Source organism: Tympanuchus pallidicinctus, unplaced genomic scaffold, assembly GCF_026119805.1.
Source record: "Tympanuchus pallidicinctus isolate F22 unplaced genomic scaffold, pur_lepc_1.0 scaffold11, whole genome shotgun sequence".
Taxonomy (NCBI): Eukaryota; Metazoa; Chordata; class Aves; order Galliformes; family Phasianidae; genus Tympanuchus; species Tympanuchus pallidicinctus.
Window position 1 is genome coordinate 21921238 of NW_026294627.1, and position 22608 is coordinate 21943845.

At 36.1% G+C, this 22608-nt stretch overlaps 1 protein-coding gene across 8 annotated transcripts in view; it reads right to left on the reverse strand.

Moving 5' to 3' along the window:
* POSTN (periostin) overlaps nucleotides 1–21593 on the reverse strand; it is a 32240-nt gene extending 10647 nt beyond the window's left edge. The window contains exons 1-17 of one of the 8 annotated variants that reach the window (XM_052671341.1): nucleotides 21375–21592; nucleotides 19834–19932; nucleotides 14559–14623; nucleotides 13122–13279; nucleotides 12246–12410; nucleotides 11025–11171; nucleotides 10386–10527; nucleotides 8918–9130; nucleotides 8610–8744; nucleotides 7653–7801; nucleotides 6966–7102; nucleotides 6171–6301; nucleotides 4046–4176; nucleotides 3789–3891; nucleotides 3363–3430; nucleotides 2765–2810; nucleotides 982–1029 (exon numbers count right to left, since the gene is read on the reverse strand). In XM_052671341.1, coding sequence (XP_052527301.1) covers nucleotides 982–1029; nucleotides 2765–2810; nucleotides 3363–3430; nucleotides 3789–3891; nucleotides 4046–4176; nucleotides 6171–6301; nucleotides 6966–7102; nucleotides 7653–7801; nucleotides 8610–8744; nucleotides 8918–9130; nucleotides 10386–10527; nucleotides 11025–11171; nucleotides 12246–12410; nucleotides 13122–13279; nucleotides 14559–14623; nucleotides 19834–19932; nucleotides 21375–21496 — 2059 coding nt within the window. In that variant the 5' untranslated portion in view covers nucleotides 21497–21592. Of the gene's footprint in view, nucleotides 1–981; nucleotides 1030–2764; nucleotides 2811–3362; nucleotides 3431–3788; nucleotides 3892–4045; nucleotides 4177–6170; nucleotides 6302–6965; nucleotides 7103–7652; nucleotides 7802–8609; nucleotides 8745–8917; nucleotides 9131–10385; nucleotides 10528–11024; nucleotides 11172–12245; nucleotides 12411–13121; nucleotides 13280–14558; nucleotides 14624–19833; nucleotides 19933–21374 lie in introns of all 8 variants that reach the window. The other 7 variants (XM_052671344.1, XM_052671347.1, XM_052671346.1 and 4 more) reach the window with 7 other exon arrangements.
* Nucleotides 21594–22608: the final 1015 nt, after the last annotated feature.

Sequence of the window (22608 nt, forward strand, 5' to 3'; positions counted from 1 at the left end):
GATCTCTAAAATATTTTGGTCAAATTACAATATATGGAATCAATTTCATGTTTCTTTTGCTCTGTAGCTCTGATTTCATAACAGAGACTAGGAAACAAGCGTTAGCATATACATATATAAATATATAAGAAAGTATCTAATGCTAGGTGGGACAAAACACAGAACAAAAAAAAACTCATCACTTCTGGTGGATGGGAGCCTTCACAGAAACAATGGCCAATCAGTTTGCATGAGCATTCTGCAAGGTATTCTGAATGCCTTTGTTCTCAGTTGAGCTCCACCAGATTCCTTTTGAGCGTTTACATTTCAGAAGGAAACTGGAGCAAATAAGCATGGTCACCAGTTTAGTGAAACTAAGGGATGTTTTATTTATGCTATGAATTACAAGTGTTTCTAATAGTTATGGCTCCACTTTTTGTTCTCTACAGTCACACCACTTATCTATTCTTTAAAACATGCTTTTGATTTGAGACAAACAGTTTGGCTGTCTTTTCCAGGCATTTGACAGATATTGGTATTTAGAACTGATTGAAATCTGAAATCTGGCTAGTTGGTTGCACTTCAATGTGTAACAAAGCTTTTAAAATAACTACTTCAATACAAAAACATGAAAAATGTTTCAATTGCAGAATCCAATTTTCTTTATACTTTAAGTATAGTAATACTTATATAAAGTAGAGTAACATTAAGGCGTTTAAAAGGCACGCTTTTAAAAAAATGTTGTATTAAACAATGTGTTTTTAAAATGCCCATGGGAAAAAAAAAGTCCATCTGGGGAGAATAACTGTGGGAAATCTTTTCATACAAAACATTTCAGCCAGTTCTAATCACAATATTTGTATCTTTGCTTTTCCAGCAAAGTACTGAACGACCTGGAGCTGTTAAGTACAAAATACATTCAGTTAAATAAATACAATATATATTCTGTATATATACATATTTGAACATATACAGATATATATATTGGAAGGCCCTGTTTACCTTCCTTTCTGATGATAGGCTGCACGTTGCTTTCAATTATGTTAATTTCTGAAAGTATAGAAAATGGAATATAAAACACATTCCATTCTTAATAATTCTTGATGGTCATAATTCACATCTGGTCATAAAGATGTGAATAACGTTACACATATTAACAGTAGGTAAACTAACTTGAAATGCCTCAGAGTATGGATCTCAGTTCTATTTACTAAATGGTGGTATATACTGTAGACAGTCTTCTAATGTGCTGTTTTCTTTTGTTTGTGTCTCATAAAACCCACCGGTCTTGAAATAACATAAGATAAATAATAATACTATCTCATACAATCCTCTTCATAAGAATTTATACTATTCCCCAGCATACCTTAACTTTGAATTCTTTGAATTTTGCCCATTTTTTTTCTTAAAGAGCTCAAGTAGTAAACAGAGGAGACCCTCTAACACTGAGAACTATTCTTGCATTTCACAAAAAATAGTGTGATACTCATAGGTATCAGTTTGCCCCTCTACAACTAAAACAGACATGTGTTTATAAAACATTGCTGATAGATCTGACTCACAGCCATTTCTACAAACCTTCACTTTAGAGGTCACAGCCATGTTGAACTAAATCAACAGTTATACAACTTTCTTAATGCTCGACATTGAAATTCCTTGCTCCAGCTCATAGACATGGCTTCTTGTGCTACTATCAATGGCTGTGAAATACATATTCCATTTTTGTTGTTGTTGTTCCAAGAGCCTTTAAAATTCAGTATATTCATCCTAGAGTTACAAATTCTCATGTGATGTTCTCCATTTCTACTGAGAAATGTGGGCAGTCCTGCAGAAATTTAATCTGCCTAACTTCACATTCTGATACAAACTGATGTGTATGAGGAACAGCTGAGCTTCCTGATTTGCTTAGCCCAGAGCAGAGGAGCTGAGAGGAGGCCTGACAGCAGCTGCAGCTCCTCACAGGGAGCAGAGGAGCAGCGCTGAGCTCTGTTCTGTGTGATAGCAACAGAGCGGAGGGCATGGAACAGCCTGCCCAGGGCTGCGGGCACAGCACCAAGCCTGACAAAGATCAGGAAGCATTTGGACAACGCTCTCAGACACAAGATTTGAATTTCAGGTGGTGCTGCGTATAGACCAGGACTCAATGCTCCTGTGTGGGTACCTTCCAACTTCAGATATTCTGTGATTTTATGGTTTTATAATGCTTTCTGTGCAGATAGTAAAAGCAAACCCTTAGAAAGTCTATGAGAGAGCAAGAAAGTTTCCTTTTTCATATTTATTCCTCATAGAGGAAATGTTTGAAGCAGCTGGTTCTATAAAGACTCATATTTGCATGTATGGAAAACAGGTGGAAAAGGTCCACTGTCTCACTGGAAGCATTTGTGAAAATGAAAGCATATCAAATGTAGAGTTGGTCAATGCGACATCTTTCAGAGCCTCTGAAGCCGTACGACTTCTGTGCAACAAGCACTGAACTTCAGCTAGAAAGTGGAAAAAAAAAATCTTTTCCATATGTGTCTTGTCTGCTCCAAGCAGTCTGAGCAGCTTAGTTTAGGGATTCTTCCCTGTCATCCTGAAAGGGATAAAAGTGTATACAAATACATGCAATAGCCAAAACCATTTGAGTCTTTCTTTTCCTGGGCTTCATTGGCCAACCTTATCTTGCCAGAAATTGCTTACTTATTGATTGAAAAAAAAAAAAAAAAAAAATCTACAATTCAGATTGAAACTGATAACATTAAAAAGCAATATCAAACCCATCTGTTAATATTTAAAATTAACTTACTGTAAAACGTCAGTGGAATCTCTTTGAAGGTACTGTCACGAACAAACTGTAAATACAGAAAAGTAAGTTTAAAAGAGCACTTGCATATCCATTTTCTAAAGATTGTACACAGAAATTGCTGGTTAACTGATCAGTCAGGCTACTCTATTTGACTATGTCCTCTCATTCATGACTGAAAGTGAACATAGCCTCAAGAGAATAAGACAGATCTCTATTTTTCTCCATAGGCTTTGAGGTTAATGAGTTGAACGAGTTACCTGCTTGATATTTCTCTCAAAGACAGGTTGCCTTAAGGACTTGGAATTTACCTATGCTGATGTAGTGATAAAGTGTACCTGAAGCAAACAGTAGATTTGGGCCAGTTCACACTGGAGTTGCCTATGTGCAAATATTCTGCAATTACTTGGTGATGAAAAACATAACTTCTAACTGTTGCATGCAATGTATCATTCAAGATTACACTTGGGAGACTGGGAGCAACTATTACGTGTTGCATTCTGAAGAAGCAAAGCCAAAGAACCATTTCTGAGTGATAATGCAAGTGATTTTGCAGATCCTGCCAAAAGGACAACGGGGACAGACATTATTATAAGAATACCTTGATTTGAATATACTTGATCAGCTTCTTCAGGATTGTGAGCAACTGATCATTTCCAACAGGCAGATCTGAAAAGAAGAAATAGGCATGTAAGAGGACACATGTGCACATGTTTTATTTCCATTTGGAGTAGTAAGGATATGTAAGGATTTTCATTAATTCATAAAAGCATGTATGTGTACATACACATTCTTCTGTATTGAGAGAGGGATAACACAAGACATCTTATCTTCCATATACTAGACTTTCATAACAGTTCAAAGAGTTGCCATGGTTTCAGACAACACATAGAATAAACAGTGATGTACACTTTTTGTTTTGTATTCCACATAGAAATTGTCTTTTTAAAGGAAGTAACTTTTTACAGTTACTGCACATAAGATACAAATTCAGAAATGCATGTAAATTCCATGAACTAATACTCACCTGCTGGATATAGGAGTTTATCAATAACATGAATTACACCATTGGTGGCCATGAGATCAGGTTCTCTTGACTTCAGTTCATTAACCAGAAGAGTATCATTCACCTGGTAAAGAACGGAAGTTATCAATGATATTAAAAAATGAAACCCTTAATGCTACATTCTGAGAAATATCACACAAAATATCAAAATATAGACATTGAATGTCAAATCTCCATTACAAGATTGTATTAGAAAGAGTTCTTTTTCATGACTTAACTGTTTTCAAGTACAGTTTTCCTCCTTGGATAGTTTTAAGGATGTTTGTCACACCAGGCTCAAAGCCACTTCCAATGAAAACTCCTTGTGTCAGGTGGTAAAGGAGAATGTTCCTGAGAGCATTTTTGTCTCCTATTTAAATTGAAAAATAAGAAATACAAGTAAGAGATTTTCTAATTATGCTCCACAAAAACATTAAATTCAGAAACACTAAGCAGTCTAAAGTATCAAGTATCGTCAAGATACTAGATAAACTGCTACTTTAACATCCTTGCAATTAAAGGGAACTATAGCTGACAGTGTTGGCAGTGAAATAAATGTAAATATTCTCTTAAGCAACACCCTTCCGGGATGAATGGGGATAACTCATAGCTCACTATACACACATTTTCTATCTTGGGCAGGACAAAGTTGCAGGCAGACTAGAAGAATGTCATGTGGAGTATGATCCTTTGCTGGTCTTACATACTGTGAGAGGGAGAGAAGTTGAGAAAAACAACCCCATTCTGGGAGTGATTTCCTTATTTCATAGGTTTCATTTCTATTTGGGAAGAAAAGAAAAAAGCCAACATTTCCAAGACTAACAAAGGAAATGGATTCTGGAGTCCAAGGTAGTATCATGACAGCCCTCTGGAGCTCCACATCTATGGAAACAAAGGATGAGCTGTAGGAATATCCACAGGACCAAGCAGGACAGATTTAAAACATAGTATTACATGGAATATTGTCTAATATTGATTATTCTTCCTAAAAGTTTCAGCTTCATTGAAACTGTGAGATTATAACTTTTCCTAGTTTCTTTTTCAGTGAGCATTTCCCTTTCTCTGCTTTTGCTGATTGCTGATACCACTGCAATTCACTTTACTGCTGAAGTTCAATTAAATGCTTCTTTTCTATCTTCTAAAATCAGTGCCAAATTTATGTGACTGAATCTTCAATAGATAGAATAAAATTGTATACAAAGCCTAAGCGTGGCCATTTGAAAGTTTGTTTCACTAGATTTCTTTTGCTCTTTGACACAATGGTCATTGAATAAAAATAATCTTTGTTCCGTATCTTTCTTACAGATAAATATTTTTATATTCCTTTAAAGAAAATTTATTTTAAAGTTTAAATTTTACATAAAAAGTAACATTGTATCTTTAAAAAAAGACAAGATGTAGTTCCAGAAATCAATCTGACTCTAAAAAATAGACTTTAAGCTGTAAAAACAAAAGGGTAAAACTAAAATTTTAACTGCAAATGATATTAAGTATAAACTACATCACAATGGTAGGAAAATCAGTACATAAAAGTCCTTGAAAAGCAGAATGGACACATGGTTTTCTGGATTGTCAAAATGATTCAAAAGAATGTAGGTCTGGGCTGCAACATGAAGTAGTTAGCTGTGACAAAATAGGCCTCCATTTCTTTTGTTTCTTTTGCAAGCATACCCAGTCTTAAAAATAGAACCATAGTGTTCATCTAGTTGGTTAAGTTCACAGCACTGAGACAAGCTTCTTTTGATTTTATGGCTCTTTAATGACATTCATTTAGGTTATCTGTTAGTTTATTGTTACTAAACACACACTACACCAGAAGGTAATTTATACCAGAGTCATAATTTTAAATTACTAAGAGGAAATTAAAATTTACAATGCCTCATTAGTGAGTTAATGGCTGCACAGAGCTGGGTTATACTAGGGCAGTTACTTATCAGTGCTCTAAGCTGGACTCTCAGATGTTATTAAGGATTCATGGGATTTTTTTTCAAGTCTTTGAACCTTGATTTGAAAAGTACAGGAGCAGAAAATGTGGCTGCTCTTCTGGATGTTGAATTCAGGGCAACTGCTATTCCCACACTAGTACAGCAAGCCAAATTCATATTCCCTCAAATAAAGTAAAAAGATAATATGTCAACAAATGAGGATAATTTTTAGTTAATGTTGAATGTTTTTTCCCTAAAAGATATTTTCTCCATCACTGAAGAAAGAATTAATTTAGAGAAGTCCCGTGGCTTGTTTATGCAAAAGATTATCTGCTTTATCAGACATTTAGGAAATCAGACATCTAAGAAATACACTATCCATTTTTCCCATTAATTTTTCCATAATTGCTTATACTTGTAGTTTTCTTCTGTTACTTACTTATCAATACAGCCTTATCATCATCGGTCAAACCTTTGAAGGCATCATTAGTTGGAACAAACAGAGTCCATGCTCCAGGCCGTGACAGAACATCATCTAAATCTGCAGCTTTCACCAGGCTGAGGAAAACACTGTTTAAAACAAACAAACAAACCACAAATACGTTATAACTATACTTAGGTCTGGGCACTTATTTCCTTCATTTCTTCTGAGAGACCATCAATTTTCAAACAATCCCACTATTTCCCAGGAATAAAGACAGTGGTGGACCAAAAAAAAAAAAAAAAAAGAGAATAAAAAGGCTGTCTTAAGAGTAGCAGACTGAGAAGAAAAAGAAAAAAAAAAGGCTGTGAAAAGTAAAAATATTGTCAGTATGGATCGGAGCAGAACTGAGGGAATAAAAAAATCTGCAGATCAAAGACATGAAGGGAGGATTAGAATTGCTCTCTGAAGGCAGTTCCTCTCTGGAGGATCAGGATATCTGAAGACAGGGGACAGGAAATATAGACTGGTGATGTATGAGTCTCTAATCATTCTGCACCAACATGGAATAATAGTCACTGGGTAACTAAACCTTCACACTCTGCTACATTTATAGCTCTCAATGTGTCATTTTACCCTCTTGCTCCTCTCTTGCCTATTTTGCAGTAAATAACTGTTTTTACGGAGTTCATTACCTCTTTCCTGCCCTCTTCTCACCCCACATATTCAGTAACCCATGGTTCACAATCATTTCTCAGTCCAGCTGTGCTACATTCTGTACCCAAACCTCAGCGCTGTCAAGATGCTACTCACCTAAAACGCTTATCATTTCTCAGCATTTCATGCAAAGATTTTTCTGCTGGCTTGATGATTTGTCTGAAGACGTGAATAAAGCCATTCCTTCCTTCTTTACTTCCTCTGACCATGCATGAATTTTCAACACATACAGCCTGATTAATAGAAAAATGATAGTGTCAGAGGTACCTACTCATAGAGCATTTATATATTAAATTAAAACATTTAAACATATTTCATAAATACAATGTTTGTATATTTCCCGACTGGCTGCTAAGATTAAAATTAGTTTTCATCTGGATTTTCAAATATCATACTGTATTGTCTTGCCAGGAAATCTGAGAAAGCAAAAGTAACGAAATCTGGAGTAAGTTAGCAGAGTAGAAATGTTTCCAAACTTAATTTTTTTTTGTTTCCTTTGAGGATTTTGTTACTTAGTTATAAAAATTAGTTTTATAAATTTATAACTGAATGCCAGATCCTGAATTTTGTTTCATTTTTCCAAAAGAGTCGTTTATACAAAATTCCCACGAAGACTGAATTCTCATTTTTTTTCCTAGTTTGAAAGCTTGATTTTTTTATTTCTTCATAGTGGTAATTGTAGATATTGTCATTTTCATTCAGCTTTTTTTTTTTTTTTTTTCTTTCATACGTTTTCCTTTTCGTAGTCAGGATGCATATTGCTAGAAAGTCCCATTCACTTACTGTGCGATACACGAAGACTCTTAGCAGCTTCCCGCCAATTGTCTCCAGCTCTTGTCCGTTGTACAGTTCATTGAGCCCAATTTTCACTTTTATAATGTGATTCTGCAGGATTGTTTTAAGAAGCCGTTGATCCATCTGTAAAGTGTCATCTACAATACCAATTAAGTAATAAATTATTTAAGTAGTGAACTTCCATCCAAGCAAGTTTGACTGTGGATATCTGCATCATCACCATGGAAATACTGAATCTTTACTTGAAATGCTTATAATATAAGACTTGGAAAGGTATGTGTAAATAGAAAAGAATTCTTAAACATTTTCTTTAAATTATCCTTTCTTAAATTTAGAAATAACATTTTGACATAGTTACTATTAACTACTGTAAACAAAATGGCTGATGATTTTGTGTGCCAGCTGAGTGAACTTATCCCAAATTTTGCTTTCTGAATGTGCACCTGAAATCCTTCCCAGATTTCTCTGAAGGAAGAGATAGGATGCTCATGTGGTCATTCCTGCAAATATGTAGACATGTTTTAAAGCACTTTTCTATCAGTTTCTCTGTGTTTTAATGGACTATAAAATACCAACCTCCTTTTATAAATTTCATGAGTATAAATAACTAATCTAATGTAAGAAATGCACAAGTTGAGAGTAATGTGCAAGTTCATTAATATCATTGCTTTCCTATTATATATCTATGCATGTTTTGTGTCTTAGAGATAATATTTCCATTAACAAATGCTACCACTGAAAATGCTGTGCAGCCTAATGGTTACATTTATTTTGTCTTTACGTATGGCGTTCATTCTGGAAGGCTAAAGTATCTCTAATTCTTAATTACTGTCTTTCTTTGGGATGTAGAACAAGTACTGGCAATTATTTGGAAGACTGCCAGAATATCATAAATCCTTCCTGCTTATTTCAATGTTCAGATAATAATCTTTGAAGGCTACTAACCTGAGAAAGCACGATTCTGTGGTACCAGAAGAGTGTATTGGCCTTCCGGTCTTAGAGAAGATGCTAGTCCTAGTTGTGTTACCAAGTCTGTAAAAGTAGTCTGCTGGGAACCTCCAAGCTCAATAACTTGTTTGGCTGCAAATAAAGGAGAAAGAAAAGACATATAAAAACATTCTTTTTTTTTTTTTTCCCTTAATTGCATTTTTCATGCTTTCATAACCTTATCAACAACAACACATGAGAAGGAATCTAGGTGGGATGAGAGGAAATGTCTTCAAGTTAATAAGCTTGTCATTTACATTACTAACCAGAATCAGGAATTAGCACTCTATCAATGAGGTGGATAACACCATTGCTCGTCACAATATCTTTGCGTTTCACCATCTTTACTCCATTCACAGTAAGAGTTTCACCATCACAGCCAACTTCAAGTGTGTTTCCTTCCAAGGTCTCATAGACAGCTCCACCCATGATCGCTTCAGAGCACTGAAGGGTATTTAAAATATGGAACTTCACAAGAGCTGTATGGAAAAGAAAAAGCTTAGTAAACAGATGTTTGGATATATAAATTCATATACCATAGAATGGCTTAGGTTGGAGGGAACCTTAAAGACCATCCTGTTCCAGCCCCTGTCATGGGCAGGATTGCCAGCCATCAGATCAGGCTGCCCAGGGCCCCGTTCAAACTGGCCTCAAGGGAACACCTCAAGGGAAGGGGCATCCACATTTCTCAGCAGCCTGTGCCAGCACCTCACAGCCCTCTGAATAATTTTTTCCCTAACATCTAACATAAATTTCCCATCTTTCAGTTGAAAGCCATTTCCCCTGGTTCTATCCCTATACAACCATGTAAAAAGCCAGTCCCCTCCTGCTTTTAGGCTCCCTTCACGTACTGGAAGGCTGCAGTGGGGTCTCCCTTGAGCCTTCTTTTCTCCAACCTAAACAAGTCCAAATCCCTCAACCTTTCTTCATAGAAGGTGCTCCAGCAATTTGATCTTTTTTGTAGCTCTCCTCTGGACCCACTCCAACATCCCTCCTGTACTGAGGGCCCAAGGCCTGGAAGCAGAACTCCAAATGGGACCTCACAAGAGCAGAATAGAGTGGTTACCTCTTTTATGATGCAGCCCAGGATACTGTAGGCTTTCTGGGCTACAAGAGCATGCTGTTGGCTCTTGTCCAGCTTTTCATTCACCAGGATCCCCAAGTCCTTCTCTGCAAGGTTACTCTCAAGGAGTCTGTACCTATATCTGTGATTGCCTCAACCCAAGTATAATAGTTTGCACGTGGCCTTGCTGAACTTCATTCTGTTCACATGGGCCCACTTTTCAAGCCTGCCTTGGTCCCCCTGGATGGCATCCCTTTCTTCTATTGTATCAGCTGCACCACTCACCCTCATGACATCTTCAAACTCTACCCCATTGTCTATGTCATTGATCAAGATGTTGAAGAGCACCAGTCCCAAGACAGATTCCTGGGGGATACCACTCATCACCAATCTCCACATGGATGTAGAGTTATTGACCATAACTCTTTGTCTGCAACCATCCAACCAAATTTTTATCCACCGAATTGCCTACTGTTCATATCTCTTCAATTTAGAGGAAAGGACGTAGTAAGGAACCGTGTCAAAGGCCTTGCACAAGTCCAAGTAGACGACATCAGTTGCAGCCTTTGTCCACCAATGTCATCGCTACATCCTAGAAGGCCATCAGATTTTTAAGGTGCACTAATTGCCATAAACCAAGTATTTATCTTCTGCAAGAAAAGCTTACATACCTTCAGAAGCCACCTTGTCACCCATGATTCTTTCTAAGACTCCTCTTGGAAGACGCTCGAAAGCTTCATTAGTAGGAGCAAAGAGTGTGTAATAACCAGGCCTTCCAAGAGTATCTAAGACATCTGATGTGATGGCAGCAGCCTGAAAAATAAAATTCGTTATTAATGCTGGTTATTTAAAGCATTTCCCAAATAGCTTAGCCATCTAGTCACAGGAAAACAGAATATTAACTAAAAGCTAAGATATTTTAACCCCTAGATTCTGAAGTAAAATCTTATTCTTCGAATGTTGAATTTACACTGAAAGCTGGAGTTGCTCATGAAAGTTCACGGACAGCATTTAGCACAAAATATCTCCTGTGCATTCACCTACTGACTAGGGGTCTTTAACGTGAGACTGTGCTCTGTGTCACAGAAATATGTGTTAAAAGTGAAATGACAAAAATGGAATACAAAATTAATGACGTGGGCAAAATATGCCTTGGTATGAAAAGTTACTTCCTTAATTTAGCACATAGTGAGTCATTTCATTTGATTTTGTGTTTGTCTTTTACAATTTAACTCTTCATACCTGCAGGCAAAATACACAAAGAAAGAAGAAACTACGAGACCAGAATGTTTCTAGTTTCGCACACTTACTCTGAGAGATGAAAGATCATCCTCAACTTCAATGAAATCTTGAATGGTATTTCCAACAGCAGTTAGGACACGGTCAATTACATGAACAACACCGTTGGTAGCAATCTGGTTGCCATGGATGATCCTGGCACAGTTAACAGTAACAACCTATGTACAAGGAATCAAGTAGTAAAAAATTAATGCTTTTTCATGTGATCATACGCCTGGAATCTGATTTTTGTGGAATAGCAGTCAATGTACTCTGAAAAATGTGTTTTTCCTTTCAGTCTTTCTAAAACATTAAGTAAAACCATGCAAGATTTAAAAGGCTGACTCAACTCTTTTGGAAAGCATTCAGCTACCAGTTGACTAATGCAGGCTACATTGATTTCCTATTCACGTTTTATTTGCCATTACGGTCCTTATTTCTTTTATTTGCTTACCATATCTGTTTATTACAGTGATTTTATATATATATTTTTTTAATTGATGTAAACCGTTGTCCAACATTAATATTTTCATGCATTTGAGGCAGGGGCAAGTGACATGACTGGGAGATTTCAGAATTTATGAAAAGAAAATTATTTCTAGAAAGTAATGGATGTCTGCACACTGCAACATTAAGTATTTCTACCATGCCCCCAGTTCAAACAAAAAATCTGATCTAATTAAAAGACGTGATTTAATAGTATTTTGTAAGTACATGAAGATTAATAGCAGGTTTTTGCTCTTTGATTTATTATGATGTCTAGGCTGGATGTGGCTCTGGGTGGCCTGGTCTGGTGGTTGGTAACCCTGCACGTAGCTGGGCAGTTGAAACAGGATGATCATTGTGGTCCTTTTCAACCCAAGCCCATTCTATGATTTTATGATGCTATATTTCGGCCACAAAAGGCTTGATTTTTAGCAGGAAGTTCATTCTCATTAGAACCTTGACATTTAAACAGCAAACTACATATTCATTAATTCTTGGTGATCAGCTGGGCAAAGAAAACTAAATTTGTTCAAGAATTATTTATTTTTTTTTAATCAGTGACAATTGAATTGCAAGCTACTAATCTTTCCATTATTTCATTCTACAGCAAAGCAAACTGATAGAATTTAGTTCCTCGCTTAGTTCCTTCATTTATTCTGAGACCATCAATTTTCAAACAATCCCACTATTCAAAGCAAATTGATAGAAGAAATATCAGTGGTTAAAATTACATTATTATATTAAGAAAGTCTTATCTATAGACTTACCCCATTAGGATAATGGTTGATAAGCAATTTCTGGTCATTATACATGGACACCAGTGTCATGCCATTCTTAAGATCTTTTGTCAGCATGCGCTTGTTTACCATGTGGTGGTGGAGAGCATTGTATAGTTCGATATTTACATTGTCAATTAAATTCCTGTGAATTTCCTGAAGAACAAAGGAAATTAATTAATTTGAAATGTCAGGAGCATTCTTCGGTTAGAAAGATGTACATATTGCTTTACCTTTACATATACTATGAGAACAATTGACAGATACTTCCAATTAGGAAATACATGATTTCCATACTTAGTTATCTGGCTTTGTTCAGATGCTGCTTTAGATTAATTTGATTACAAATTGAAGACAACAAATCTCATCATAGGCAAATCACTGAAGGTACTTTAGTTCAACATTTATTTTAACTAAAAGCATTACTAAAAGGAGGACATGTGAATCACTTACAAAACATGACTGTACTCTACATTATGCAATTGATGGAATTCCTGTTGGATGCCCTAAAATTATACGAAGGCTAGCAATATTAAAATTTGACATGCAAGTGCTTAAATAAGAAACATTGCCACTTAGCATTCCTAGAAAATAAATTCAAATTGTCTAGCTTCAGTAATGTACGATAAGCAGGTGCATTCTTATAATGTATCTTATAATCTTCATATATAATCATAATATATTATATATATCTTATAATCTTACAATAATAATAATAATAATAACTTGTCTAATGTCTGCTTATGCCTAAAATCTTATTACCGTTTGCCATCTAGGTTATAAATAAGCTAGTTATTGTTAGTTCATTAACTAAAATATTATCTGAAAGAGAAATACATACATACATAAATACACACAAATGCTTACCGAACTTAATTGCTCCCAGGCTTCATTACTTGGTGCAAAGAAAGTGAATGAACCCCTTCCCTCGATCTCTTCTCTCAGCTTTGACATGTCAGAATACTGCTGAGTGGAGGTAGCTCCCACAATACCAAGAGTTCCATATACATGATCAATAGGAGCAACTAAAATCAACATCAGACAGAAATACTGTAAATACTTCAGCCAGTTTCTCACAACTAAGTCCAATTTATTTCTTTTGTTTGGACAAGTGTATTGCCTTTATGAAACTGTTTAAATCAATATTAAAACAACATGCTTGAATTAAAATGCCACTATCAATGTATTCTGAATTCAACCAAACACATCTGCTTGTTATTTATTTTACGGTTTGTCTAATGAGCTGAAAAAAGCAGATCAAACAAAACCAGATATTATAATGTTTTCTTTATAAAAGATGCCTTGTTTTGTTCCAAGCCTCATATGGAATGGGAACCTATCCATTTGGGATGTTTGAGAGAGGATATGAGTCAATTTTATCTACAATCTCAAAAACTGCTGAAGCGGGTCACATTTGGGCACCATCAACCAGATTTATTCCTGTGAGGCCTCTTCCAGTGGTTGGCACGTGCAGAGATTGATTCAGAGAGCAACAATGACCATAATCTCACAATCAAAGCTCTGCTATATGAGAATAGGATGCAGATCTCCTAATTCTAGGAATCCACAGTTCAGGTACTGACACATGAGCTAGCTGCCTCAAGTTACTTTTACAGCTGTGGAGAAGACAGGATCTTTTGGAGTATGCCTGATCTCATTCTAATGTAAACATCTGAAGTGAAATGAATACACCCAAACAAGATGAACTCTGCCTTAAGATATGCTTAACAGAATGTAAAAGATGAGCTCAAATAGAGGGTTATAAATTGATGAAATATATGCCATCTCAAATTATCCTCTCTTGTTGCAATTAGGTTTATGCAAAAATAGGAGAAATTAATAGTCTCTGCCTTCCTTTTCACTCTTTAGTTTATCTAAAGCCTCTTAGTCAGCAAGATTCAAGTCTTCTCATGAAAATGAGTAAACAGAACTTTGATATACCACATTTCATGCCCTAGGTTTCTGATCTCTGGTGTGCTATTGGTTACTCTGGAGTGGGAGGGGAACAGAAATAGAGGTTCTCCTTCAGCTGTTTTGGAAATAGAGAACTCTATCACTTCTCTCCAATCCAGGAGCTGTAAGCAGTTGGGGAATTTAACTTAAACCGCAGGATCAAATTCAATGCAGGCTGATTTTCAACTGTACTGACAATGTATGAAAGGAACTTTGCAGTTTCAGTAATTTGTACAGTTGCAGTAATTTGTAAAAAGAGGCAATGTTTCCTCAAGCTGGCAACCTTTGAAAGTCTCGCTTTTTGTAGTGCTTCTCATATACTGACTCATCCATATGAAAATAAACTAGTACCTGCAGGACATCCTCTCATACCATCCATCTTCATATAGCCAGGACAGCACTCATACAAGACAGTTCTGTAGAACATACGAAAAACAGTTGTATACCAACTTTAGTTTGCAGCCCCATTTCTTTCATTATTTATTTTACATTGCGAAGTACACTTTCTCCTAATCTTTTTGCTCTTTTTATCATTCAACCTGTTCTGTATATATTACAAATTGATTGTTGTTTTACTAAATGTAGTCATTACACTTAACCGATTGAAAAACAAACAAACATAAAAGAGGTTGCAGAGTTATGAACAGAAGAAAATTAATTTGATGAGTATATTTTGAAAAGATTAGGTGGGACTGAGGGAAGGCAAAAATGAACACAGTGGAGATAGTGAGAGGAACTGGTACCACTAGTGTCCAAAGGGAAAAAAAAATTAAACAATGTAAATTTAATGACAAAACTACTTGAGGAAACCTACAGTCTGGATGTAGAAATTTAATGGATACTTTGGAGAAGGTCTTGGGGATTGTATGGTGAAATAAAATGGGAGCAGAGCCTCAGTGTACCAAGAAGACTTTGAAGAAGCTCAGGAATGAGGGACATAATTAAGTACAGATATAAAGCAGGTCATAGAAAACAGAGTCACTAAAGACAGGATAGTTGGACATGAGGTTCCTTGGTAAATATAGCAAGGATGAAAACCAGATTGCAACAAATCAAGCACAGAGTTAAAAGAGTATGTCATCAAAGCATATGTACAATTTAATAACAGAGCAGACCAGGAACTGTTAAATAAAGATGTCAGTAAAATACTCCCTTTCTTGAACATGCATTATCTATATGTAGCAGCAAACCAGGGCTAACTGGTAATTCAGTAGCATAACATTCAACTTTGTACTGAATGCCTAATGGAATATAATGCCCTTTTAATTAATATGACAGAAACAAAAGATCTACCATAGACTTTCTTGACAAATTCTCTTCTGAGTTAGTGCGAGCTTGCAAAAAAAAAAACCCACAGGGTTATGTGTTGTTTCTGGCCCTTCCATACAAGGAATGTCAATAAATTGTATAATCTTATCAAGATCTAAAGAGTGTTTTAAATTTGCAGACTTCAGATTTTTTTTTTTTCAAATTATGATCTGCTGTGGATGGCAATGAAGATCTTACTAATAGCATTATTTTTATACGCGTGGCTGATCTCAGCAGCTAAAGAGTTCTGAACAGGATTTCCTTGAAGATTTTTGCTGAGTCTTTAGCACAGTATTCCAGCTTTTAAACTGTAGATTCTTCAGTGGCAGGCTTCTCTCATTTTTCACAAGCTAGAGCTGGCAAACACTGATTGCAAACATATTAAACTGTACAACTTACTCAAATGGGAAGTTGTACTCAAAAGCATCACTATCTAATCTACTTAAAGAGATTTTTAAAAAAGGAAAGCAGACCGAAAGAGCAATAGTGTTACAAACCATGATTTATAAAGGTAGGATTGGAATTCCATGATTTACAACAGTCTGATACAGATGTTCAATATTTAAGATTTAAAAAAACAACAACAACAACAACAAAAAAAAACCACACAACACTTCTCACTCCTTCTGTGAGGCAATTTGCTGAATGGCTATTTCCTCAAAATGCAAGATGAACAGAGAGTTTAGGCTACAGATTTTCTAACTGATAGGGAAATTAAACTTATAACCTTTCACCTTCCCACCAGTTGTACCCTTGCCAGTAGGTAATAAAACAAGACATCTGACATGTGCAACAAAAGTCAGAATATTAGCCCAAATGTGTGAACTGCTTCATCGTGAGTAGTTCTTTATTTCCACAGGAAAAAAAATATGTACGTATCTCCCTCACTCTTTGAGCAAATATAAGAGGCTGCAATCTTAATTAGCTTTTGGAGAAAGGAAAAAAAGTTGAGTTGTAAGAATAGCATAAGGCATGGCAAGTTCAATGTTCTTACCATAACCAACAGTGACACAATGAAAAACAGAAAACTGAATGAAAAACTTAGTTAAGAAAGTTGTTTCTTCAGCCAAGCATTACAAGATCACTGCCTCTTTTACCATGTAGCTTGTTATGAAAAAAAGCACTTTTGCCAATCACTGAGAGTTACTCCAAGTTTTTTTTTTATTTTTTTTATTTTTTATTTTTTAAATATTAATATGCCCTTATGGTTGACCACAATTGTGCTCAAAATGTAACAAGAAGGATAGAATGAGAGAAAAGTGGTCCATAAAGAGGATCCAAAAATAACACTAGAATGCTATAAAACCTGATGCAAGATGCTATTTTTCAATACCACTCACTTACAGACACATGGAACGTTCCAACTCACACAGTAAAGTCATCACCAGCTGTATGACCCTGCTAGCATAAGATGTGTCTAAGAGAAGAAAGTTGAGTTTGGGAATTTTTTTTGCATGTATCTTTTAGTACTGAGGCAATGTATTCCCAAGGAAAAGAGAACTGATCTAGACTACCATATATTCTTGTTATTCTTCGTTAACAGAGAGGTATGCGACTTATTCAGATCAGCTCTGTGACTCATCTGTTTCTACTCTTTGCTGGCATGGAGATAAAATATTGTATAAAAACAGTGGAACACATTTGGACCAAAAGACCTTGATTTTAGCAAATCTTTAGCTTGTATCCCAACTGAAAATTTGCAGGAGTGTGTAGGAAATGTAAACATAAGAAACTTCCTTAAATTAACGTTTTATAGAAACTATATGCAAGTTATGAAGGACTTATTAACACAGATATTAACATGAGAAGAGCCATGTCCTTTGGATTAACATTCCTACTAAAATAACCTCTTTAGTAATGGATTCACATCATATTTCACACATTCATATTGTGCGAGTACAGAGAATATAACTCCCAATAAGAGCTAAGATTAAGTTTTAACAGATGCTCAGTTACAACCACAAAAAAGTCCATGACTGTTCTTAATCTCATATACACTGTTTTCTCCTCTAGCCTTTCTGTGTAAGTGCCTGTACAGTGGTAGGAGTGTTAAAAAAGAATGGAGATGTTTTTGTGTTTTTCAGTCAAATTCTACCTGCTGCTGCTCAGTCTCTGCTACTGGTTGGCTGTAGCGGGTTTCCTGCTTAGGGCCTAACAAAGACTCTCTAAAACATTCTTCAGCTTTGTCAGAAAAGGGAGTAAAGTCACGTATGATTTCATTGAGCCCAAACTGCCTATTGCTTCAAATTACTTTTCCTGACACATTAGAAGAAACACATTTCTCACTGAACAGCTCATTTTACTTCTGGAGCTTCACAAAGTAATGTGTTCCTTTTCAGATTTAAGCAGAAAGCAGAATTTTGCTCACAGGAACATGACAACTATCTAGGAATAAAACCACACAAGTAATTTGTTTTCCAAAACTGACTTGAGAATATCCAAATTTCATTTTCAGGAAATATCATTCTTCCTAATGTGTCTGTAGTGGAATAAAATGTAGTGCCAAAGAAGTTAGTGGTATGGCAGATTTTTCTCAAAAGGTGAAATATTTTGGATAACTTGTCGGATGACCACAGAAGAAAGAAGGAAGTCTGTATTATAACGCCACCTGGAGGAGCAGGAAGGATTCTGATAAAGACTATAAACCTATGAATACTAAAAATCTGAAGGCAGAGATGGGGCAAATGATCACGCACAATCTGGTTTGACTGGAAATCTATCACTATGATATCATCACCAATTGCCCAAACCTCCTCAATATTTAATATGAAAAAATGGCTTCTAACCTGTCTAGAATTACTTTTTTAAAAAAGAGTCAAAATAAAGGAGAGAGGGACTGAGTGAGATTCAAGACAGTAAGTTAAGTTCTGAACTTCTGGATATCTGGGAAAATCAGACTGCTTGTCTGTCTGGAAAGTTAATTATACTTTGTGCTATTTCCACTCTACTACAATGCCATTACTTCCTTCCATCTTCTTAAAGAAGTAAGTAATCACTAATCTGATAAATTCTACAATAGCAGAAAGCTTAGGGTGACAACTTGGATCATGACAATAATATTTTATTGAGCTCCGATAGGGACAAGGTATCATTCCTCACGTCTAGACTTTAGACTTTAGAATTCAGACTTCAAAGCCATGGCTGTACTTGAAAGGAAAGCCTGCGTGGTGGAATCTGTGCCTCACTGTATTGGATATTTAACTCTGTTCCATTAATTTATGGCATGCTGACAGAGCAATGAAAACATTTTCTCAGGATGAAAATAGGAGAAAACTTCCTCCCACTACCTCTTTCTTCATCCTTTTCCCTAAGGGTCCTTTCCAACACTGTGTTATGACGTATGATATCTTTTATGAATCTTAACAACACAAAGACTGTAACAGCCAAGAGAAGTAATGGAAACCACAATACAAGCCCTTTTCAGATCTTTGTCTGAATTCCGACTACAAATTCAAGAGTAATTTTAACAGTGCAAAAAATCATTAGTGAGGAAACCAATATTAATGGGGAAACAAGAACAGTGATTTCCTGTGACAGCTGCTAAGAATGTTATTCAACTCATTGTCTATTAACAGGAGAAAATGCGGTACAACTAAAAAAAAATACTAGTTCATTGTATTTGGTAAACATTGTTAAATCACTCCATTTTAAATATGACAATTGGGGCAGACCAATTTCTGGATTGGGGTTTTTGTATATATTCTTTCTCTGAAACCACTCGTGGCTGATACAGAGGTAGTGATTCTGATACTGTTGAAACTTTTTTCCCCTTACAGAAAAGGCAATGGCTTGTATTCTGGAAAAGCAGGACAACTGAAATACATACAGATTCCAAAAGATTGTGAAACTCATCCAGACTTGCTCTGTGCTCTTAATATTTTTTTTTTTTCTTCTCTTTGAGAAAATATGGTCTGAGCACATAGCTGCTAGTTGTCCAGTTCTTTTCACAAATGCCCTCAGGCTCCTCTGTGTTCCTGAGTAGGTCACATAACCTTGTATTTAGAATATAACCTTGTGTTTAGAATATACCTACATAAACTTAACTGAGAAAAATATTCCTGAAACTTATGCCTGGAAACCCATACAACTTTAAAAGCATTACATACCATGCTATCATTTTCACACATTTTGGGATTATTTTTGGCAGCAATTACTGAATCCAGGTGGTTTTAATTAAAGGAAAGCTGTAACACTAAAACTATGACATTAATTCTTCCTGCTTCTGCATTTGAAGCAAATATTTAGTTTCACACTGAGGAGAGGTTTCTAATTGAATGCTATCCTATTTCAGTGGGTGTTTTGAACAGCAGATACTTACGCTTTCTTTCCACAAATGGATCCCTGGTACCAGTTTCTGCAGGTGCTGAAGTATTTCTTTTTGGTTCCCATAACTTGCTGAAGGGCACAGACATTTGGGCTGTGGATGGAGTGAGAAACATAAAAAAAAAAAAAAGTCTTTACACATCTATAGGAGTGCTATATAACACAGCAGCATATACAGATTTTGTTAAGCAAGAATGAGAAGTGAACAACTGACTTTAGCTGCCAGGGCAGGCGTGCATTCAAGTAACCACAATGCAAGTTCCCAAGACTACCCAGCTGGGTTCCTTGGCAAGTCCACCATCCTGGTGGGGACAGATGATTCCCCTCCGCTCTGGTCTGACCCTCTGTCTCAATACGTCTTACGTTTCTTCCTTCCTCCAGGGAAGTGAATTAATTACCAGCCACCAGGGACTTAGCTGCTAATACCATCAGGCTTTTTTCATTAAAGCTTTTTTCTTGAACACATCTGTGCAGCGGAAGGTCACGGGGAGATGGGGAAGGGTAGTGACTGGCTCTTTATGTAGAAGGAAACCCTGTAAATCAATCAGCTGTTTTGATTACTATCCATTTGGAGGACCGCAGGCACCTAAGTAAACATTCTGGGAATTTCTGGGGACCAAAGGGTAAACTGGCACGTAAATAAAAGGCATTGCAGAATTCAAACAAGGAAAACTTTTTACTTAGCAAGGTAGTGTACAAAAGAGAAATTTTCTAAGAGCAAATTCCATGGAGCAAAGGCATTTTGTCACTAATTTCTGTAATTTCACAGTACAGAAGTTCATCAGTTCAAGAGTTAGAACATATGCTTTACAACAGTGGGAATGAGAGAGTGAGAGGGAAGAGAAGAGAGGGAGGGAGGGGGAGAGAGAATTCAATAAAGGAAGGCAGAAAGGATGGCAAACAATTCTTTTCACAGAACAGTTTTTACTAAAAAAGATTGAAGGGAGATATGATGTTGAGATACATCATTTCCCTGATACCAGCTGTTCAGATAAGTTCTGTCTCTCTGAACAGCCTGGCTTGTGAGTGTTGTCTCTGGGGTGCAAGTTGCCGCTACTCCAGTGGGAACAAAGTTCTACAAAGAGCTCCCAGTGTCAGACAGTATTAAAGAATAGTTCATGATTTATTCATTAGGACAGAAAAAAGCAAGTAAATGTTGTGGAATAAATGTCAGTTCTATCCAAACATTTGAAATGTGTATTAAACATATCCCAACCCCCATTATATTCATCATGAACTGTAATTAAGTTCAGTGATTCTAGAATGTATGCATTCTCTTCATCAAGAAGTGGGGATTTAATTTTTTCCAGGTTTTATGAAGTTTTACATTATTTAGTCTCCCTTTGAAACTCCTCAGAAAGCTTTGAATCTAGTTCTTATAAAACTAATTTAGAACAAAAGTAATTCTTGAATGATAGGAGAGTAAAAAAAAAAAAAAAAAAGTCACATTTAATATAACATGAGAAGAAAAAAAAAAAGAAGAGTAACTGTTTAGAGATTCCCTTTTAAAATGCAAATAAAGCCCCTCATACTTACCCCTGGTCCCGTGCCCTTATTCGACTGTGAGTTAAAATCTTGTCATAGTGAGCATATGCAGCTGCATGTTCAAAAGCAGACAAGAAAAACGTGGAAAAAGTGAATAATAAAAAGATCTTCATCTTTAGTCCTCAGATGCTTCTGGCAAGTCTAAAAGAGAGAACTGGCAGAGGCTCTGGAGGGCTGACAATTTATATACATGTTGGAAGGTGGTGGGAGGGAACCAAGGAATCAACCTGAAACTTTGTACCACCCTCCTTTGAGTAGCAGCTTTGGCTGCCAACTTCAGTAACCTAAATTAATATCATACATTAACTGTATGAGCAGTTCTTTTTTTATCCCTGATTGACTAATTTCTTCCTCATTACAGAAGGCTTAGCATTTTATTCTGCTGACAGAACAGCAGAAGTTTGGGAAGTTTAGACTTTGAGTTATGATTTGGTATTTATAGCACTAAAGCGTCCAGAGGTTGGGATCACTGTGTGGCTCTGTTCAAACCCAGATGAAGTTTCTTCCTGCTGCTTTCTTCTGTTTTCCGTGTCCTTGTAGTTATCAGCTCTGAATTGTTTAACTAGTGAAGTTGATGAAAGTTCCAATCAACAATCTGTTGTCAATACTCTTAACAAATGGCATTTATGCCCTCAGAAAAAAAAGGCTATGTTAACACACATACTGATTATAAAGCAGTTATACAATCAAACACACTATTTAAATATGTATTTTAATTCTAATAGTAACATTTATTATTGCAAAATGCTTTTAGTTGGAACATTACGTAGTCTCACAGAAACCAGAATAGCTGAAAATTTGAAGAAATGCTTACTTATACCCAATAGTTGATCATTGGGAGCCTCTAGTGAAACAGATGGAAAATGTAATGCTGAGCTGTAAATGAGGGTGATGAGGCAGGAAGATGAAATGCTGAAGACAGGCTGAAAAACCCAGTGACGGGGCAGTCTCAAGGGACAGTCAGTGTTTGGACTGCAGTCCATGAGTTTACAATTTTGATGTCGAGAAAAAAAAAATCTGCAATTGTATAAAAGGGTTCACATGTGAATTCAGTTTCAAGGTACAGTTTGTCATTTTGGATCTGTATGAAAAATGTCAGTTTTAATAACAGAACCTTGCTGTAGACTATTCCTGCAAAACAGGGAAAATAATAATATGAATAACTGGAAATGGATGCAGTTTTGGACTGACATAGCTGAGGGAACCTCTCATTACAGAACACAGA